This window comes from Leucoraja erinacea, chromosome 1, assembly GCF_028641065.1.
Source record: "Leucoraja erinacea ecotype New England chromosome 1, Leri_hhj_1, whole genome shotgun sequence".
Classification (NCBI taxonomy): Eukaryota; Metazoa; Chordata; class Chondrichthyes; order Rajiformes; family Rajidae; genus Leucoraja; species Leucoraja erinaceus.
Window position 1 is genome coordinate 86,743,060 of NC_073377.1, and position 21,681 is coordinate 86,764,740.

A 21,681-nucleotide genomic window follows, 5' to 3' on the forward strand; every position below is an offset into this window, starting at 1 on the left:
AATTTGATGGATAGTGGATCCACCTGCCAAAAAAACCCATCAATCTTAATTCTATTGATTGCAAACAAATGAACATCAGGTGTATTTCAAACTGGGTCGAAGATTAGCCTCATCAGTGGAAATAAAAATGAGCACCTTAATAGCCAAAAGTAAAGAAACTACACTAGGTTGTTATCCAAACTACTACCATACCACTACATTGAATAAAAATGAGCTAACAAATTGAGTAACAAATGAGTTAAAATGAGCAAATACATTTTTTTTAAAGGTTTAGTTTAGTTTAGAGATACAATGCAGAAACAGAAATGCGGAAACAGACCTTTCGGCCCACCGAGTCCACGCCGCCCATTGATCACCCCCAATACACACGAGGTGCAATTTACAGAAGCCAATTAACCTATAAACCTGTACGTCTTTGGAATGCGGGAACAAACCAGAGCACCAGGTGAAAACCCACATGGTCAAGGGAGAATGTACAACCTTAGCACAGACAGCACCCGGAATCAGGGATCGAACCCGGGTCTCTGGCGCTGTGAGGCAGCATCTCGATCGCTGTGCCACTGTGCTGCCAAGGTGTTACAAATTAATGGGTTTCATTCAATACCAGTCCCTGCAAACCAACAGTCAGTCTCCACCACCTACAAATGCCACCTGATGAACAAAACCAAATGTTCTGTTTGCCACCTGCATTTGGCAATGACCACACAGTAGTGCTGAATTCCCTTTTCTATCACAGGCAAAAGTATAACCTGCACCTTCACTGGACTGATCTGAGTGATTAAATGCTTCAATGATGATCAACCTTTCAGAATGGAGACGCGAGGAATTGCAGATGCTGGAATGTTGTGCAAAACACAAAATGCTGGAGTAACTCAGCGGGTCAGGCAGCATTGGTGAGGAAATGGGACAGGTATCATTTCGGTTCGGGATCCTTCTTCAGAAATGTTGCCTGTCCATTTCCTCCACAGATGCTGCCTGACTCGCTGAGTTGCTCTGGCACTTTGTATTTTGCTCAACCATTCGGAAGGCAATGAACTAGCTCAGAGTGATGCTGAATGAGGTCTGGGAATGCAAACACTGGGGAGCAGCAGTTATCCGGAGAGGAGAATGGAGAGCTAAATTGCCAGATTGTTAGAACATGAAGAGGATTGTACACTTTGGCTATTCTAGTAATAAGTGATTTGTAGCACGAGCCCATACTGGGAATACAAGAACCGTCACCAGATTGTGATCGATGGAGCCAGTGAGTCAGTTAACCTGTTAAGTCTGATTGCCAATGTGCACTCCATACTGTGGGTGTGTAGTTGCAGAATCTAACCTAATGGTTTGAAATGCATCATGTTAATGCTTCATAGTGCTTAAGATAGCGTTCTCAATGAATGATCTGTTATTGGATCACATGGTGAACCGCAAAAGCCTGGAAGGAGAACAAGAAGATTGTTTTGGAGACCCAAGAGGTATGGGAAGGTTAGAAACATGTGGAAGAAAGCAACAGAGCACAGGAAGTATTTTAGAAGATATATAAGTGGAATAGAAAAATTAATCTTGAATATTATTTCAAGGTCATCCATTATTGCAAGATAATCGCTGATTGTTTAGAACTTTCCATGAATCGGAATCTGACTCACCAGGTGATGTTTTCCATGCTCCTTTGAATCTCACTAGGGACCAGATTCCAGCACTCCCTTTAAGCCCAGTAGGACCCCACTTCCAGTGCTCTCTATACACTCACCAGGGTCCCACTTCTCACACTCCCTATAAACTACCTGGCGCTCAGTTTCTCCACACTCCTTTTGGAATATGTACTGTGTTTCTGCATTCCATGCACAGAAAAATGAATTAAAAGTACATTGTCGTATGAATGAATAATATCAAGAAGTCTGGAAAGTCTGTGGATCTGACACCACCCGAGCTTTGATCTTGAATATCTTGAACAAAGAGTTATTCAAGATCATGAACCCAAGAAGCAGAGGCAGGAGAAGATTCCGCCTTTCAAATAAGACCACAAATCATCAGTTCATGGCTTCAACATCCTGACTGTTGTGGCCTCCTCACAATTTACTAACTCATCTATTTTTGTATAATTAGTAAATTTTGTTCCTCAACAAAGTTATTAATATATAATAGTTCAGTCCCAGCACTGAGACATGAGAGACATGTGTTAGTAGCTCTCTCTCTCCCTCTCTCCCTCCCTCCCTCTGCTAAAATCTCAAACAATCTTATCCCATGTTGCAGCCTTTTACGCAGCACCTTCTATCCGCCCCCACTTCTACTCCCAGAGCGGGGCCAAGAAAACTGAAGATAGACACAAAATACAGGAGTAACTCAGCGGGACCGGCAGCATCTCTGGAGAGAAGAAATGGGTGACGTTTCGGGTCAAGACCCTTCTTTTCAGACTGAAGTAGAGTCTCGACACAAAGCGTCGCCCATTGCTTCTCTCCAGAGATACTGCCGGTCCCGCTGAGTTACTCCAGCTTTGTGTGTATCTTCAAATGACGTCACGTGCTCCAGACGGCTGTGCGTACGCATGTAATCGTGTCCGATCTTCGCCGGACCATCGTGGCTCAACGCGACCACGAGGTTGCGTAATTTGCGTGCCAAGGACACGTAAGTGGGACAGGCCCTTAAGTCAATAAAAAGTTCTACGCATCAGAGTATTTTCTGTAACTTTTGTTCATCACTTGTGAAGAAAGGAATGTCAACGAATATTGTTTATGTCGGATTGACATTCCCAGGCGCATGATGTAAAATCAAAGTGACGCCAATGCAGGAGAGGGTGTAAGAGAGAGAGGACTCAAGGGTTCTTTGTTTCTCGAAGAGGTTCCATGTATCTCACTGTTTTCTTCCAGCTAACAAGCTCAGCTAACAATATTTGAGAGCCATTTCATCCATCTCCAAGTATTCTACCTCTACTACCATGGCTGGGAATTCTCCCAGCTTAAGTGGAAGAAAATCTAATTAAGCCTTCCATTTCTCTGAAAGATCAGTTGTTTATTCTTGGCTCTGCTCTGTCTAAGAGGTATATCAATAATAAACACATGTAGCACACTTTACTAATCACCCTAGTTTCAGGTTTGAATGCTTCAAGTTAAATACTCAGAGGCTCTACAAGTTTTAGCTACCAGGCACATTGGCAAGCCTCTTTTGCACTGTCTCTTTATATTTATTGGAGCTAAATTGCTTGACCTTCCAAACTGTTCCTCCTCATGTTTTCGCATCAATCAAACATCAATCGCCAGGGTAAGTTAATTTGGTTCAGAATGTTGAGAATTGCAATAGTAAGTGTGGTAAATCAGAGTGAGTTGAGGTCATATCGTAGGATCGTATATTGCGGCATTCACAAAGCAGAGGATTTCACTGCACACCTGAGGCACAATGGATGATATTGGTTCATACTGTGAAATCTAGTGCTTGAGAGAATTGTTCGTCTGAAGCTGCACTTACATTATTCTTGCTGCCCTAGAGGCATTCCTGTTACCAATTACTAGTGTAAATAGAGAAATAGAGAAATACATTTTTAACAATGCAGAACCTGAGGAATATTTCACTCCTCTACACCCCAGGCTCTGGCGAGGTGCTTCTGCTGTAACGGTGTCTGGGGAGTTGGTGGAGGAAAGAACAGCCAGTGTTCAGTCATGGCACTGGATAACAAGTCTTTCCGTCAGGTTAAAATTAGTTGATTTTTAGATTACTTGGTTAGTGATCTGGGGATACTATCACCAACAGCATTTACTTGCATTTATCTAGCACCTTTAATGTTGTAAATGACCACAAGCTAACATCTCAAAAAGAAACAAACTTTGCGTTTCATGCTGATGACATTGCTCTGGAACGTTGGGGCGGCATGGTGGTGCAGCGGCAGAGTTGCTGCCTTACTACTCCAGAGACCCAGGTTCAATCCCGACTACGAGTGCTGTCTGTTCGAAGATTGTACGTTCTCAATTGAAGGTTTTGAAGGCACATGAGCAGGAATTCCATTTGGCTGAGAGTGGTGAATGTGGAATTCATTGCCACAGATGATTGCGGAGGTCAAGATATTGGGTGTTTTAAAGTGGAGATTGATAGGTTCTTGATTAGTGAGTGTGCCAAGGTTATGGGGAGAAGGCAGGAGAATGGGATTGGGAGGAAAAAAACGATCTGCCATGATCGAATGGCAATGCAGATTCGATGAGCTGAAAGGTCTAATTCTGCTCCTATATAGACAATAGCCAAAGGTGCAGGAGTAGGCCATTCGGCCCTTTGAGCCAGCACTGCCATTCAATCTGATCATGGCTGATCATCCCCAATCAGTACCCCGTTGCTGCTTTCTCCCCATATCCCCTGACCCCCCTATTTTTAAGAGCCCTATCTAGCTCTCTCTTGAAAGTATCCAGAGAACTGGCCTCCACCGCCCTCTGAGGCAGAGAATTCCACACTCACAACTCCCTGTGAGAAAAATTGTTTCCTCGTCTCCGTTCTAACTGGCTTACCCCTTATTCTTAAACTGTGGCCCCTGGTCCTGGACTCCCCCAACATCGGGAACATGTCTCCTGCTTCTAGCATGTCCAAACCCTTAATAATCTTATATGTTTCAATATGATCTCCTCTCATCCTTCTAAACACCAGAGTGTACAAGCCCAGCCGCTGCATATCTTATGCTTTTTTTTTAAACGGAAGACATAGTGGAGAGTTGGATAATTTTGGAAAGGATTTTTTTTCAGGGGCTCAATGGCTAATAGCGTGGCCACCACTAGTGAAGGAATTAAGATCTGATTTGCCCAGTAACTGAGACTAGCAGAAAACATTCTGATCTGGGTTGTCAAACAATCATTTATGGCTGGCGGAAACCTTGTTGAACTGTTGAAGTATTAGGAAGTTAAATATTTCACTGTCAGCGTTGCAGATTTTCTCGGTACGACAGGATTTGTTTCCATTTCAGATTTCCAACATCTACTGTATTTTGTTTTGATGCCAAATATTTCTGTGGATTACATTTTAATTGAGTGGAGGCAGAAGAAATGCAGTGTGAAATGCATCACATTTTGCATCTTGTTTAGATCTTTACCTTAAATATTTTTGCAAACTGCAATTATTGTGTTGAAACAGAAGATAAATGGAAACTCATTCAAAATGTAATCTATGTTATTGTGGTCAGATGGTGCAAGGTATAAAATAGCTGCCACTGTTTGACGCATTATATGACATCGTCAACGCCCAAAACCTATGGAAGTCACGCACGGCAGTTACCTACAATGCGGGAGATATAGCGTTATTACTTACATGGTAACAAAGAAGATTAGTCTCCCAGCCATAGTCCTCCTTATCTTTATTCCTTTCTTTTGATACATTTTATCAGGTTACTACCCATCTGTATTTATTCCATTGGGTATTCAATGAAATAATGTGTCAAGCATTATTTTATATATTAAACATACTTTACAAATTAGGTAACTATGGTTATGTTTGCTAGCAATGGTGCTTTCGGCACACATACACTGCCTGTTGCAAGTGGATGAAACTCTCAGACCCTGCCTGTGGCAAGTGAATGAAATGTTTGACCTTGATGAACAATTGACGTGCAAAGGAATTCTGAATCTGAATTCTTAAGCTCCTTGACAGAAGTTAAAGCACTAATGCAGACACAATGAAGTGCAGATGCTGAAATCTTGGGTAACACAGAGTGCTGGAGTCACGTAGCGAGTCAGTCAGCATGTTTGGAGAGCATGGATAGACAATGTTTTAGCTCAGCACAATCCGTCAGACTGAATAAGAGAACTGATCGCCTGTCAGCCGCCTGTCCGTGTCCTCCAGAGATGCTGCCCGACCCGCTGCGTTACTCCAGTAGTTAGTGCTTTATAAAGCGTTCATGCTACTCACTGAGCAGTTAATTCAATGCAAGGCAACTGAAATTGGAATGAAAAGAAAAGCAGGAAAGCTTACATTTCAGTGATGCTTTCTGGAAGGTTGCTTGATATCTCCGTGAGGCCCTTGCCACGACAGTCCACGATGCTGTTGCTGCATGTGCAGACAGCTGGGCAGGACTTTGAATGGACACTGCAGGACTGCGCTGTCGAACTCTGGTGGCCTGATGGAGCGAAGAGAGAGAACAATATCAGTCAAACCCGTAGTGCCTTGAAATGTTCCTTTTTGATGTCTAACTGGCCAGATTTAAATATAATTTATCATTTGCACTTTCTCAATGAGTACACTCATTACAGCATGAATTAACAAATGGTTAAAAAAAAAAATTAAAATACGTTTTCAATGGACAACATTTTTTACAATTAGTGATCCTTGAGATCGGGCTTCTTTGCCAAAAGGCATAAGTAATAACCTGTGTTAAAAAGAAGAAGGATGAAAATAGACTTTAAACACGACCCACGTCGCTGAGCTCATTTACGTACACGGCTGAATTTATAACATACAGTTCGCATTTAATTATGAGCAGGAGAATAAAACAATCAAAACTCCGATGCATCCAATAAAACTGTTATTACTGCACTGCATGCAGCAAACCCACTCGAGCTGCTGTATAATTTACATCACATTTTTTTCATGTTGGCAATGATGCATTTAGGTTGAATGGATGCAGCAACTATTTGCTACATATTGTTTCTACAATAATGCCAACTCTAACAACTCATGTTTCAGCATCAAAGGTCCACTGAATACCAAGTCTCACGTTAAGTACTAAAAATCAGACCCTGAATACACTCAAAATGCAGCAACAAGAACTATCCACAGGGCCAACTTCAAACTGCCCTGCTGCATAATGGCAAGGTCGTTTGGTCAGTAGTCCACCCTCATTACTTTTATATCTAGTGTTTCTGGCGGCACAGTGGCGCAACGATAGAGCTGCTTCCTCACAGCACCAGAGACCTGGGTTCAATCCTGACCTCGGGTGCTGTCTGTGCGGAGTTTGTACGTTCTCCCTGTGACTGCGTGGGTTTCCTCTGCATGCAGGTTTGTAAGTTAATTGGCTCCTGTAAATTGCCCCCAGTGTGTAGGATAGAACTAGTGTACGGGTGATTGCTGGTCGCCGTGGACTTGGGTGGGCCGAAGGGTCTGTTTCCGCACTGTATCTATAAACTAAAATGGGATTACACATTGATAAATATATATAGATGGGAGTCAACTGCATTGTCTGGTATCAAAGAAAGGGCGAAGTGATAGCCGCTAAGATAGATTGTCGCAATGCCAAAAGTCCGGGGAATAACAAAAATGGCAAATTTAAGGGCAATGAGATCACTTGTAGTAAATCACGCAAATCAAACCTATTACAATAGAACCAGATTGACTAAGGTTAAATTTTGACTCAATTATTTATATACTATAAATTATAACAGCAACTCTGAAGAAACAGACTAATTCCCATTGACAGAATCTTTGTTCTCACGGTTTAGAATCTACTCCTGATCCTCCAACATATTTTTATGTCTTTGATTCACTGGATTGGTTCCTCTCAAAGATTCACTTTTTATACAATACTGATGGAAGAAAGATCTGAATTTTATGTGACCGGTGACAAATGGCGAGACAAAAGCTAGTTAATTAGCACGTAGCTTAAAAATGCATCGCTTAAAAATAATCCATCAGTATTCTTTAAAAATGCTTTGCATCGTCAGAGAGCAGTTAACAGTTTCACTTTCAACAATGAGCAGATTGCAAAAATAAATGAACTTGCCTTCATCCTCATCTGGTTAGCATGTGGTAAAAATGATAAAAATAAACAATGAGATTAACGCCATGCGATCATAGACAATAGACAATAGGTGCAGGAGTAGGCTATTCGGCCCCTCGACTCAGCACCGCCATTCAATGTGATCATGGCTGATCATCCAAAATCAGTACCCCGCTCCTGCCTTCTCACCATATCCATAATAAACAGCGCGTGATTAGGCTAATATGGTAAAGAATTAAGAGACTTATTAGGCTATTTGGAACTGCATTTTAAGAAATATATAAAAGCATCATCAGGCTAAATTACCACAATAGGAAAGAAAATAGTGATTAGCACACACAGGAGTGGCGATAAAACGTATACGCCGTTTGCAAGCAAGATGGGAGCGGCATTTCATTGCCCATTGGATTGAATGAAGGCAAAGTCTGCTGGTGACACACTTTGCACATTCTTACAACAGACATAACATCACCAGAACATTAGGTATTAATTTTTAATTGATTAGTAGTAAGGTTCAAATGAATGCAACTAAAACTGAGACCTCTTCACCCACCCCTTCCCCCATGTCCCTATTCCCTAGGGATCCAACACATATAACGTTACATGTAAAAAAATAAAGCAACCGGCTCCTACTAACAGATCTCATGCTGAGGAATATCATTTCAGTTCTTCAGGTAATAATTTTAACAATACCATTTCAGGATTATATTCATGAGGAAAAACAATTACTTCGATAATAACTGATATTAAAATACTGCTGAACATCTTAGTTCAAGGTTGGAATAAACTGTAAAAAATCAACTATTTTTGGAACCTATTAATCATACATCATATTGTTATATTCATTTAATTTGCATTTTTTTCTTTCTGAGCACAATTTCATAAATAGTAAATTAGTAGGAACATGCATACATTACCAAAATTTCACCAGATACCATTTAGTAATTTGACCAAAAACTGCCTTATACCTCTTGCTGAGCAACTAAACAGTAACAACATACTCCATTCACTATTCATGTAGACATTGTGAATGCTGTGCCAATAGAACTCTACTCAAAAAGGCAAATGACGACTGGCTCCCTGCGTTCTAGTGCGATTCTCGTCTACGCTACGATCAGCCCTTCTTTCAATAGTTTTGTTCTCCACTTACCAGAGCAAATAAACTCCTTCTTTTGTACCTCAGCAACATTGTGACCCCTCAGGTGACCAGGACCCGTGCACTGGGTGTAAAGCCCAACCCGTGGGCGCTGCCGCAACCAATCAGCGAGCCAAGCTAAGTGGCAGTCGCAGAACAGGTTGTTCGAATGGAGGCGGCTGGAATAAAAATGCACGGAACAGAGTTAATACATTTAAGCGAACAAGGGAGAGTGAGCAATGCGATTTCAAGGCTCCATGCTTACGGAGAGAAAATCAGGAATCAATCCTTTAATCTCATCTGTAAATTTAAGGCTGCCTGACAGGGTCAATTCCAATGCTTCCATCTTTTTTTTCCCCCTCCGAGCAGCTTTTGTGTGACAGCAGCCTTTTAGCTAAAGATTAATTAATTAATAAAAGTTGGCTCAGTGTCACAAAATCAATTCAAAGCATTCCCCTTTGACTGGATTACAGCACAGGAAACACCTAAGAGCTAGAAACGTAATTAAGGAATTCAGAAACTTAAGTCTCAACCCAAACAAGTATGAAAGGATGCAAAATGCCCAACAGTGGTAACATACTGTCAGCAAGAAAAATAATGCTCCTAATTAAAACACCAATAAATCTTGCCATCATTAGTCTCTATATAAATGGCCTCCAAAGCCTATTTAAAAGAAGACATTCATTTTCTGCTGAACAAGATAGCATAATAATACATATAAAACAGTCTTTTCACATCCTTTTTTCCCATGATTTCCTCCCTTTTTGTTTAATCACTGAAAAGGGTTTAACAGGTTTCTGCCCCTCGGGACTCATGCTCAATGCAATCGCTGAAATTAAAAGACAAATGGCAGTGAGCACGAGAATTAAATAAGTTGCTTTTCCTGACAGGACCTTCACAAGAACATGGCTTCCTTCCAACAGCCAAAAAGCAGCTCGCCATTAATAAAATATCAGACAAATGTATCCTCTAAATTAGGCAAATTACTTCAGACTGGCTTTCATGTTCCTCAAAGTAAAATAAAGGATGACAAAAGCAATAAATCAAAATGCTGTCTCGAATCTTCCTTTGACTGTGTAATGTCATTTCATCAAAACCTTTTAGTCAATGCATTCAATCCTAACAAAATATACCCTAATGGATATTGAAACTCTGAATGTTGCCCTGCATGCTAATTTTCCTTTCAGGAGATTGCTGGATAGACAGCTACTTTTAATTAAATATCTCCTCTAAGATAGGGTTGTTTTAGTAGCCAACCTGATGTGCTTTCTTAAAATAAAAAAAAAAAATTGAAAAAAAACTAGGAAAATAAATTTCTCCGGTATTTGCATTTCATCTTTTGCTGCCTCCAATTCACCCCTAGATTGTTTGCTTAAAGCCATTATAAATATATTTTGAGAAACATTTGTAATGAAATCGGAGGAAGCATTGCTGAAGCACTACATGCATTTTAATGCATATTTAGAATATTGTTGCTAGTCAACTAGAAACATCTCTAACTCAAAAACTTATCTTCTTCTTGAGGGTTATATATACTATATTTTTTCTTAACGTAGTCTTTGTTTTCACTTACAAGGTTCTAAGCCTCGGCATGTGGTTGAAGCTTGCCACTGAGAGTCGAGAGATATTATTATTGTTAAGAGTGCTGTAAGAGAAACATTATTAAGATACAAATTTCACAAATGCACTGAATTACTCACATTTCAAAATTAATTGTAATCGAGGTTGATAGGGCCATGCACATTCAACTAATAACAAAGGGGAAATTAGTGTATTTTCTCCCTGTGTGAAGCTCAAAGAGCTTTCAAGTAGTTCATTCCTTCTGTGAGAAGTCCAGATACTTGATGTGAAACATTATTCTGAACTATATGGTTCATAGCAGAAGGGAAATGTGTGCTTTGAAAAGGAGGAAGAGAGTAGCCACTGACAGCACTTGTGTACTGCATTGAAGCACACTTTGAAATACTGATCTCAGTTCTTCAGTCAGCGCTTTGGCTTGACTACGTAACTGTGGTGCAGGTAAGATTCCAATGTGACATGATGCAAGTGTATAATATCCTTCCTTTAGGCATGTTTTGTAAGGACACAAAATATAAATAGTAATATTACAAGAATCACTGACATTTCTCTTATTTCGATTGATGTTTGTAATGCATAACTTTGTAAGACCTGCAATTAAAATAACGCAGCATCCTTCACTGTACAACTTACACGGAATTTATTCATTGTTTCAGCCATACAGAGAATGAGATCATGTCCTATGTTTTAATAAAATGAATCAATTTCTGTGCACAGCTCAACAGCATCTGAAAATTATAACATCAAATACTGATTTGAACTGGCTTTGAACTGAAAGAAACATCTTCCTGGTTTGTTAGGGAAGATATGACAGGTAGGTTAGAAATCGTTCGGCCTCCTATTTCTTCATTTTTGCTTCATTCTAAGTTATGCCAACTGCTGCGTTTATGGAGAATATCCTTAACAAACAATTGAAACTATTGCAAGACCAATATGAAATACGACTGTTAACATAAAAAGTAAACATGAAAATGTTTTTTTAAACACAGTAGTTCCTACAGAGCCTTCCCAGTTTACATTGATGCACACCTCTTCGGCTCAGTGCAGAGAAGCCATTTTCTAGTTATTTTTCTTTTGTAAGAAATTGATTATTGATTTAATTTTCCTTGTCTGGTTTTCATGGAAAGTTATGGTTTACCATAGAGGTGTCGAGGCTGCAGTTATCATAGTAAGACCAAGTGCACATTTGAACATTGCTTTGGGAATGGGAATGTTCTGTAAACTATAATAGAACCTGCCCGTTGAAAAAGAAAACTGGAACAAACAATTCCGAAGATACAACTACATAGAGGAAGTGAAGAAACAAGGAACTGCAGATGCAGCTTTACAACACACAAGGACACAATGTGCTCGAGTAATTCAGCAGGTCAGACAGCATCTCTGGAAACCATGAACAGGTGATGTTTCGGGTCAGGACCCTTCTCCAGACTCTAGAACTACACAGAAGAACTACATTGGTGCTTGGAACTCTCTGCTCAAGTAGTTTAAGGATTGTTAATATGTCCACCCCCTCCCGCCCCCCAAACAAAACTAGCTGGGAACAAGGTAAACTGATCCAAAGACCCACGAGCTTACTCCAGGTGTGACTCCTCGTCCTTTACAGAAGGAAAGGGACCAGCCTTTGTTTAAAACATCTGGTGATCAAACCGTTTGCACAAAGAAAAAAAAAGAATGAAACTTATTCCCGTCTTCCTCAAGAATCTACAAACATCCAAAGAATGTAGAGGATAGGGTCCCAAGACCAAACATGTCAAGAATGTGCTAAGTGCTTCAATTCTCCCAGGCTTTGCCTTCCCCTTGACCACAGACTGCACTACTTCATCGAAAGGTCAATTCCTTGTAGTTAGGTTTCTTTTGGAACCTCCTCAGTAGCTGGTTGTAACCCGTTTCTGCTTTCAAGCACAGCAACAGTCTTTTTATTTTATAATTATTTTAGAATTACTGCATGACTGTTATTAATCTTTCCCAGGTAGTGAAAGGTTCAGTTTGTTCTGTGTTTACACCGTTAACATTAACGTCTGTAGCGATCTTGGTACCTTTCATATGCATACGCATTTACCCACAGAGACCTGGAACAATAGAAATCAAATGAAGAAAAATGTTTTTTTGTAGATGCTAATGTAAGTTGTCGGTGCCAGAAACATGGTAACTCTGTGTATTGCTGAGGTGAGCTGCTGTGTGATTTTACCGGATTGTGTGCAGAAACCATGTATTTTACTGTACCTAGGTACATGTGACAATAATGGATTATTGAAAGTATCATTGAATCATTAATGTGTGGAGATAAAACTGCTCTGTAAACATGCAGTACGAATGGTTTACCAGCTCTCGGCCTGACATGCAAGTCTCTTTTCACTGAACAGCTTGCCACCTTCAGATAAGCTACTCCATTTATAATCCCTCAGTCAAGGGCTGCCCCACAGAGACAAATTCAAGCAGTACTCACAGCACTTCCAGGTCACGCAGAGCCCTGAACGCACCATCCTCGATGCAGCTGATCTGGTTGTAATCCAGTTGCCTGTTAAATAGATTAGGAGGATAAATTCAGAACATCAGAATATTACTAGTGTTATGTACCATAAAGCCACCCTTAAGGCTTTCCCGAACTGGGCCCGCAGCGTAAATGTCCTTCATCTCTTTCCATTTTTCTCTTCCCTGCTCGCACAAACATAAAGACACATACAACCAAGCACACCCTTCTCTTAAGATCTGGCCTTTAATATTTATTCATCCCTCTGTAGCAACCACCTGAGAATGTTTGCCTTTCCTCAGACTGTGTGCTTGTGACAGCAACTCTGTTAAGCTCCAGTAAATAATAACTGCTCCTTATATTAAATGCTGGCAGAATACAATTTCATTACATCAAGAAAAGCTATCCATTAAAAGCTTTCAGCATCATCTCACTGAAACAATTTCATTAAAGGAAAAGGACTGTAAATCACTTAATGTCACACTGTTCCCCTCAGTGACCTCACAGAATCCATTTATCAGAGGAACCAAGCTGCATGCTAATTCCACCAATCTCGCAAATGCCAATGACTTCTCGCACATAAAAAGCAGCCAGTTTCCAGTAACTACCAGACAATATCAAAAGTCCACAAAGGAAGAAGCAAATAGTATGCAATTTTCTCTGCAGTCAAATCCATAACTAAATAAAGCAAGAGAGAAAACACAATCCTTTTGGGATCGTTGTGACAACTAGATCTTCTTCAGAGAATAAATCGGAGTGGTATCCTTCTCTTAAATGATAGTGATTTGAAATATTGATCTCTCCATTGTTCCAAAAGGCAACGTTTCTATATTCTGTTGACTATATCTATGTCACATGGAGAAGACTCCAGTTAATGAAAATGGCACAGAAGACACAATAATTTGGGGTTTTCTGCTTTTTTTAAGGAATATGATTCCATGATTCTTGACTGCCCAGGGTGGTGCCTTTTTTCCACCACTTCCATTAATTCACAAAGCTACATGCGTAAATATAGGCTGGCCTGCTCCCCCAGTTAAAACTTCCCTTCATTTGTCAATAGACATCGCTATCGACGACTATGCTGATTCTTGAATAATGGCGGAAAGTCTGAATCCAAAGGGAATTGAGAATTGGCCCAGGTGGTAAATGAAAACTGACCAGGGAATGCCTTAGATCAGGGTAAAAATGATGTTGCAAGCTGATGAACCCAGAGATATTCTTTTCATATCTATATTACTAAAAGCAAAAAGTCTGATCTGATATACAGAACCACTTCCTGTTGTTCTGTATATTGAATTTAGAAATAAAACGCTGCCGCTTACGGCTGTGATTTTTGGCCATCTTACTCAGAGTCCCCCTCCGCTGTGCAGGGCAAGAGAATTTTTCCCATCGATTAAAAATAAAAGAGTTATTAGTGTTTAAAAATGTTGAGATTCTCTCTCCTGAAGGCCATGTCCCTTCCGGAGGGACTATAAAACCTGGAAGTGCTGAGTGCCTCAGTCAGTCTCTCCAAAATGGGGGAGCGAGAGGGTCACGTCTCTCAGTCTGAGCTGTGAATAACGCTGAACACATGTCTACTGAACTATGAGGGGTTTTACTGACCTGTCAGTGCCCTTAATATGGTTTTAAACTATAGTTTGAAAATGCTAAATCTGTGTTGCCTTTGGTTTGGAGATGCTAAAACTGTGTTGCCTTTGGTTTGGAAATGCTAAAGCTATGTTGCCTAGCCTAATTAAAGTTGCCCTGCCTAATTAAAATTGCCTTGCCTAATTAAAGTTGCCTTGCCTAATTAAAGTTGCCTTGCCTTCTATATGATTAAAAGTCTAATCTTGACCACTTCCTGATTGCGTTATATATTGATTTTAGAAAATACGCTATCATGTACGGCTGTGATTTTTGGTCATCTTATTCAGTCCCCTCTGCTCATCAGGTGCCGAGGATTTTTCCCATCGACGAAAAATAAAACAGTTATTAGTGTTTAGAAAATGTTGAGATTCTCCCTCCTGTCAATCACACCATGAAGGCCATGCCCCTTCTGGTGAGGGGGGGGGGGGGGGGGGGGGGGGGGGGGCTATAAAACCCTCTGGTGGGTGTGGTTCAGTCTCTGCAAGATGGAGGAGGGAGAGGTCACGACTCGCTGTCTTTAGTGGCCTTGCACCCTGTTTGAAGTGATAAGAAACTGCACTTGATTTTGGAGGCCTTGCACACTGCTTGAAATGGAATTTCAAGGAATAGCCATGTCATTTGCCAACCCACCAACTGTGAGTGAGTGAGCTGCCAGCACAACAGGCTTGAGTGACTGAGCCGCCAGCCCAAGAATCCATTCGGCCCACAATGCCCATACTAGCCCTGGAAACCAGTCCCTTCAGCCCACAACACCCATACTAGCGCTCCAGAAAGCCCCCCCCCCTAATATTGGAGTTGTTGGAGAGGTGGGATATTGCATTGGGGGACCAGCCCTCCCGTGTGATGCTGGGACCCACCAGCTCCCACTTAGTCTAGTTTTCTACTATAAGCTAAACATTCACATAACTTGTGCAGGTTAAACTAAAGAACAAAGCAACAGACAATTGAATGCGTGGCAGTGCATTCTAGTCCAACAGTAAGCAGATTTGTAACTAACTTTCTAATGACTGCAAAAGCACTAGAGCAGTAATAATGGAAGCATTCAATTATCTTGTAAACTGAAACAAAGTCAATGTGTATGATAACAGAAGGCAAAGACTTCCTTGAATTATATTAAACAGAGCTTTGTTAAGTTGTCAGCATATTGCAAGCCCAACAATTCCTGATTTAGTCCTAGGGAATGAAGCTAAACAGTTGGCAGGAATATTAGTGGGGGAACATTTCCGCAATAGTGATCATAATTCAACATAGTCACGCCAAACGACAACAGGTAACATTGGAGTAAAGGTTCTGCCTTGGTGTGGGGCCAATTTTACTAGATTACGAAGTGTAGGGGACACAGATATTTGAATGAAAATTAGTCTCATAGCATTGGGATGCATTTAAGAAAGTGATCCAAGGGGTTCAGTGCAAAAGTTTTTCCACAAAGGCAAAGAATGAAATTGCATCATGCAAAGCACCTGGACAATGAGCTGCACAGAACATGGATTAAGGGAAAAGGGAAAGTTAAAGCAGAAACTAAGGACTTAAAAAAAAATTGAAAATTTTGAATGTGTAGGATTGAAATTAAAAGGCAAATTAAGAGAGGATATGGGAAAAAATATGGCAAGTAAAACTGAAGACTAAAACCTATTGCAATTGCAAGCTATCTTTTTGTAATCTATCTCACAAGTAAAGCTAAATCCAAATATGCTTCGAAAGAACATAAAAAGCATAATGTAATTAAGGCAAAAGAAGAATTCTTAGGAACATAAAGATAAATTGTGGGTGAAGTTGGAGGATGTAGGTAAGGTTCTTAATAAATATTTATGAAGATATTGTATTGTATTTTGTATTGTATTTTAATGACCACACAGCCAGGCTGGTGGAATTTGGGTTGTCAGCAGCGATACAATAATATAAATTGGCAGCACCAATGGCCACGGCCTGATCTTCCATGGAATAAGATTATACTGAACTAATTGTAGCATTGACTCATCATTCCTCTCTATCCATAGTTATTTTTCATCCCACAACCTATCATCTAATCATGCTGTATTAAAAATATTCAATGGTCTTTAAGGAAGAGTTGGAAGACATGACCCTCTGTGAGAAAAAATTGTTGCATCTCTATCTTAAATGGGTGATGTTTTTTATTTGATGATGTTAAAGAGCCCATAGATAGCACAGAGGGATATCAAATGGAATCAGTCAAGGTGAAGGTAATGAACAAGTCAGAAAATATTGGTGAGAGGTTCTTCCCACACGTTAATGAAAATGTCAAACATTATATAATCAATACTCAATAGTGCTTTGTCACATATGCAACTGCGCAGTGAAATTCTTCTTGCATATATTACACATGTGGGCACCATTATTGCCATTATTGGCGCCATTATTCAAAGTCCAAAGTCCGGTCGGCCTGTACGCTCGATGTACTGGAGTATAGAGGTGCAAGTGACAGAACAGTCATGAGCGACTTTAATCTTTAATCCAGAGGTCATTTAACAAGAACATTGACAGCACTGGAAAACAAGTTATGAAAAAAAGACTGGATAATTTTGGACTGATTCCTTAGGAGAAATGCAGTTGGGAGAAAAGGGCAGAGTCAGACTTAATTGAGGTGTATACAATTGGGGGAGTGGGGGCACAAGATAAAATTAATGAGCAGTTTTCCTAACCAGAGGATGTCACAAATCAGGTGGCACTAAACGTGAAGTGATTGGTATAAGGATTAGAGGTGAGATGAAGAAGAAATTGCCTCCCTTCCACCCTTAAAATCCTGGAATACACAATATGAAAGGGAGAAGCAGAGACACTGATCATATTGAAGGAGCTGTGACTGGTAGGACAATGGAGCGTGGGATTAGTCCTGGTAACTCTTTTACAACTTGCACAGAAACGATAGGCCACATGGCCTCCTTCTGCACCTTACACTTTTATTGATTGCATTCAGTCTTTTTAAAAATGTTGCAGAATAGATTCATGAATAACATTGTGGCATCGTGGCTTGGTTCGGCAACTTGAGCGCCCTGGAGAGGAAAAGACTACAAAAAGTAGTAAACACTGGCCAGTCCATCATCGGCTCTGACCTCCCTTCCATCGAGGGGATCTATCGCAGTCGCTGCCTCAAAAAGGCTGGCAGTATCATCAAGGACCCACACCATCCTGGCCACACACTTATCTCCCTGCTACCTTCAGGTAGAAGGTACAGGAGCCTGAAGACTGCAACAACCAGGTTCAGGAATAGCTACTTCCCCACAACCATCAGGCTATTAAACTTGGCTCGGACAAAACAAGAGTCAAGAGAGTCAAGAGTCAATTTAATTGTCATTTGGACCCCTGGAGGTCCAAACGAAATGCCGTTTCTGCAGCCATACATTACACACAAATAGACCCCAGACACAACATAATTACATTTAACATAAACATCCATCACATAGCTGTGATGGAAGGCCAAATAAACTTATCTCTCCACTGCACTCTCCCCCCCCCCGATGTCAGAGTCAAAGTCAAAGCCCCCGGCTGGCGATGGCGATTGTCCCGCGGACATTGAAGCCACGCCGGGTGGTGCGAGGTCGCACACCGGGTCTTGGTGTTAGAGCCCCCGGTGTGCGCTCGCAAAGTCCCGCGGCCATTCCAGCCGCGCGGGGCAGTGATGTCAGGCCCCGCTCCAGGAGCTCTTCAACCCCGCAACACGGGCGGGAGAATTCGCCGTTGCAGGAGCCCCGAAAAGCGGTCTCCCTCCAGGGATCCGCGGGCTCCCGGTGCCGCCGTCCGCAGACCCGCAGTAGCAGCCTCCGACTCAGCAGCAGCAGCGGCTTCGGCAGCAGCAGCAGCAGCAGCAGCAGCGGCAGCAGCAGCGGCAGCAGCAGCAGCAGCGCTCCTCCACCGCTCCACCCGCTCCGGTCTCGGCCAGCTCCGCGACGGCAACGGTGAGTCGGCACCAGAGTCCCCGGCTTCTTCCAGTTGGAGGCCGCTCCTCGTTGCGGCCTCAACGACACCTGAGACCCGACGAGAAAAGGTCGGGTCTCCAGTGCAGGGAGACCCGACCTTTTACTGAACACTGAACATTATCTGTTTTTTGCACTTTATCAGTTTATTTATTCATGTGTGTATATATTTATATAATGGTATATGGACACACTGATCAGTTTTGTAGTCAATGCCTACTACGTTCTGTTGTGCTGAAGCAAAGCAAGAATTTCATTGTCCTATCAGGGACATGACAATAAACTCACTTGAACTTGCATGCAGAGTTAAGGAATAAGTTGCAAACTGGATTACATGCTACTTTGACAGGAACAAAATGTCTGGAAGAAATCCGAGTATTGGGTGTAATATGAAGTGCCACTGGGATCAGGATTGTCCTCACTGTTGGTCAAAATTGAACATTAGTCACAATTCTAGGCAGTACTGGGAAGGAATAAAACAAATTGCAAAAGTGTATTAACAAAATTGTAGAATGGGCTTACAATTGGCAACAATACCTGCCCTTTGGTTCAAGTCTCACTGCAGAGATGTGAGTGCATACAATAAGTTGTACAGGTTAATATGTAATAAAAGGAACAGCAGGTGCTGGGTTGTACCAAAGAGGCTCAAAAAGGTGGAGTAACTCAGCTGGGCAAGCAGCATCTCTGAAGAAAATGGACAGCTGATGTTTCGGGTCGGGACACTCCTTCAGACTGGTTAATTGTAAACTGGCTAAATTGTGTTCATAACCAGAGTTGGTGAGGATATGCTGCATTGTGGGGGTGGAGTCTGTTGCCAAGGCAGGATACCACCCGTTCTCTCTGGCAGATACAAAGAAGCCAGAGTATTCCAACGAAGAACAGGTTCTCCCTGGTTTAGTAGCCAATAATTTGTCCTATAATTAATATTTTATTATCAGGTCAACATCACATTGCTAATGTGATTCACAAACAGGCAGCTATTGTTCCAATTGTATCATTAACTACACTTCCAGAAACCTTCCTTTGCTTTAGGACACATTAAAAAGGAAATGAAAGGTGCAATAAATCCATTTGAGTTGAATTTCAACATAACTAAATGTGTGATATATTTTGGTAAGAGAAAAAAGTGTACCTATTACTTTGATAATAAAAATCTAAAATGGATAAAGGAATAAAGTGATTTGAGGATATAAAGGAGCAAATCACTAAAAGTCTGGAAGCAAATTAATGTGGTCATAAAATGGCAAACTATATTACAGAGTCCTATAGCACAAAATAGACTTTTAGCCCATTGAGTCCATCCGATATTTACCTCATTTTATTCTCAACATAAACAGTACCAGAGGTCAGGATTGATTTGGTGGAACTATGAAAAAGCAGCTCTACAAGCTATACCTGCATGACACTCACAGGTACTTGGGTGTGGTTCTAAGAGATGCAATTAAAAATCAGAGCGACTATGTGAAATGTATTTGCATATTAATTGTACTACACGTGTACATATACAGGATAGAGGCAATAACATTTAATGCAAGGTCAAGTCCTGTAAAGTCAGATTAAAGATAGCTCGAGGGTCTCCAATGAGGTAGCTGGAAGGTCAGGACCGCTCTCTAGTTGATTTCCTAGGACCTGGTAACATCTGGCAAGAAACTGTCCCTGAATCTGGACGTGTGCATTTTCACATTTCTGTTACTCCTGGTAGGAGAGAGGGAATGTCCAGGGTTAAGACTCGTCTTGATTGTGCTGGTGGCCTTGCTGAACGGCGTGAAGTGTAGATAGAGTCAATGGAAGGGGGGTTGATGTGCATCATGGTCTGGGCTGCATCCACAATTCTCTGCAGTTCCTTGCTGTCTTGGATGGATCTGTTCCCAAATCATGATTTGATGCATCCTGATAAAATGCTTTCTAAGGTGCATCTGTTGGAGATATGCCCAACTTCCTAAGCCTTCTAAGGAAGTAGAAGCATTGGTGGCTTCAATATGGCTGGTCCAGGACATATTTACTCTTAGGAACTCCTAGGGGTGGCACAGTGGTGCTGCGACAAAGTTGCTGTCTTGCATCACCAGAGACCCAGGTTCGATCCTGACCACAGGTGCTGTCCGTACAGAGTTTGATACGTTCCCCCTGTGACCGTGTTGGTTTTCTCTGGATGCTCTGGTTTCCTCCCACATTCCAACGACGTACAGCTTTGTAGGTTAATTGGTTTAATTGGTAAATTTATAAATTGTCCCTGGTGTGCAGGATAGTGCTAGTGTACGGGATGATCGTTGGTCGGTGAGGATTCGGTGGGTCAAAGGGCATGTTTCTGCGTTCTATCTCTAAAGTTTAAATAACGTAAAAGTTTTCAGCTATCTCTACTTCAACATCATCAATGTACATGGACTTTGGACGTCACTTCCTGAAGTCGATCACAATCTCCTTTGTCTTGCTGACATTGAAGGAAAAGTTGTTGTCTTAGCACCACATTACAAGGTTCTCAATCTCCTTCCTGTATTCCAACTTGTCCTTATTTGATATCCAGCCCACTACAATGGTGTTGTCTGCAAAGTTGTGAAATTGGTTGCGCAGGCGTGGGTGTATAAGGAGTAAAGAAGGGGGCTGAGAATGCACCCTCGCAGAGCACCGGTGTTGAGGATTATCGTAACGGATGATTTGATTGTGTTTTCCTGTTCCAGTGAGGCTAGTGCTGACTCCAATTTCTACCAGTTGGAAGATGAGTTTGGATTGCATTCATGAAATGAGATTGATTGTGAAAATTATCAAAGACTTTGAGAGTGCATAGAGGCTATTTTACCATCCGGAAATCTGAGCAAAATTAGAGGGATCAATGTAAGATGGTCACCAAGAAATCAAAGAAGGAATTTCAGAAGAAACTGTGTTCCCCAGAGAGTGGTAAGAATGAGGAACTCACTGTTATAAGTAGCAGTCGAGACAAGGAGCCCAGATGTTTTAGGGAGGGGCTAGATAAGCATATTAGACAGCCAGGAATAAAAGATTGTGGCTAAATGTATTGGACAAGAATATAATCAAATAGGGTATAAATGCCAGCATGGGCCAGTTAGGCTGGTGCCCATTTCTGTAATAGTCTGGAGCAAATGATGGGCAAATTAGCACATCAATCAGCTATTAATTTCCATTCACAGTACTTTCTGACATGCTAAGCAGAATTGCTAGATTGCTGCACTGGGAGCAGACATTCCCTCAATGAACTACAGACATTCTGAATTAAGCCCTGCTGACTTTTGTTACAAATTTGAGATAGTGGCAGTTAGATTGAACA

The 21,681-nt window shown here is 41.3% G+C and overlaps 1 protein-coding gene across 1 annotated transcript in view; it reads right to left on the minus strand.

The window, feature by feature from the left end:
- slit2 (slit homolog 2 (Drosophila)) overlaps positions 1-21,681 on the minus strand; it is a 413,897-nt gene that overhangs the window by 142,278 nt on the left and 249,938 nt on the right. The window contains 4 exon segments of the mRNA XM_055638334.1: positions 5,920-6,064; positions 8,811-8,974; positions 10,369-10,440; positions 12,820-12,891. Of these exon segments, the coding sequence (XP_055494309.1) occupies positions 5,920-6,064; positions 8,811-8,974; positions 10,369-10,440; positions 12,820-12,891 (453 nt within the window).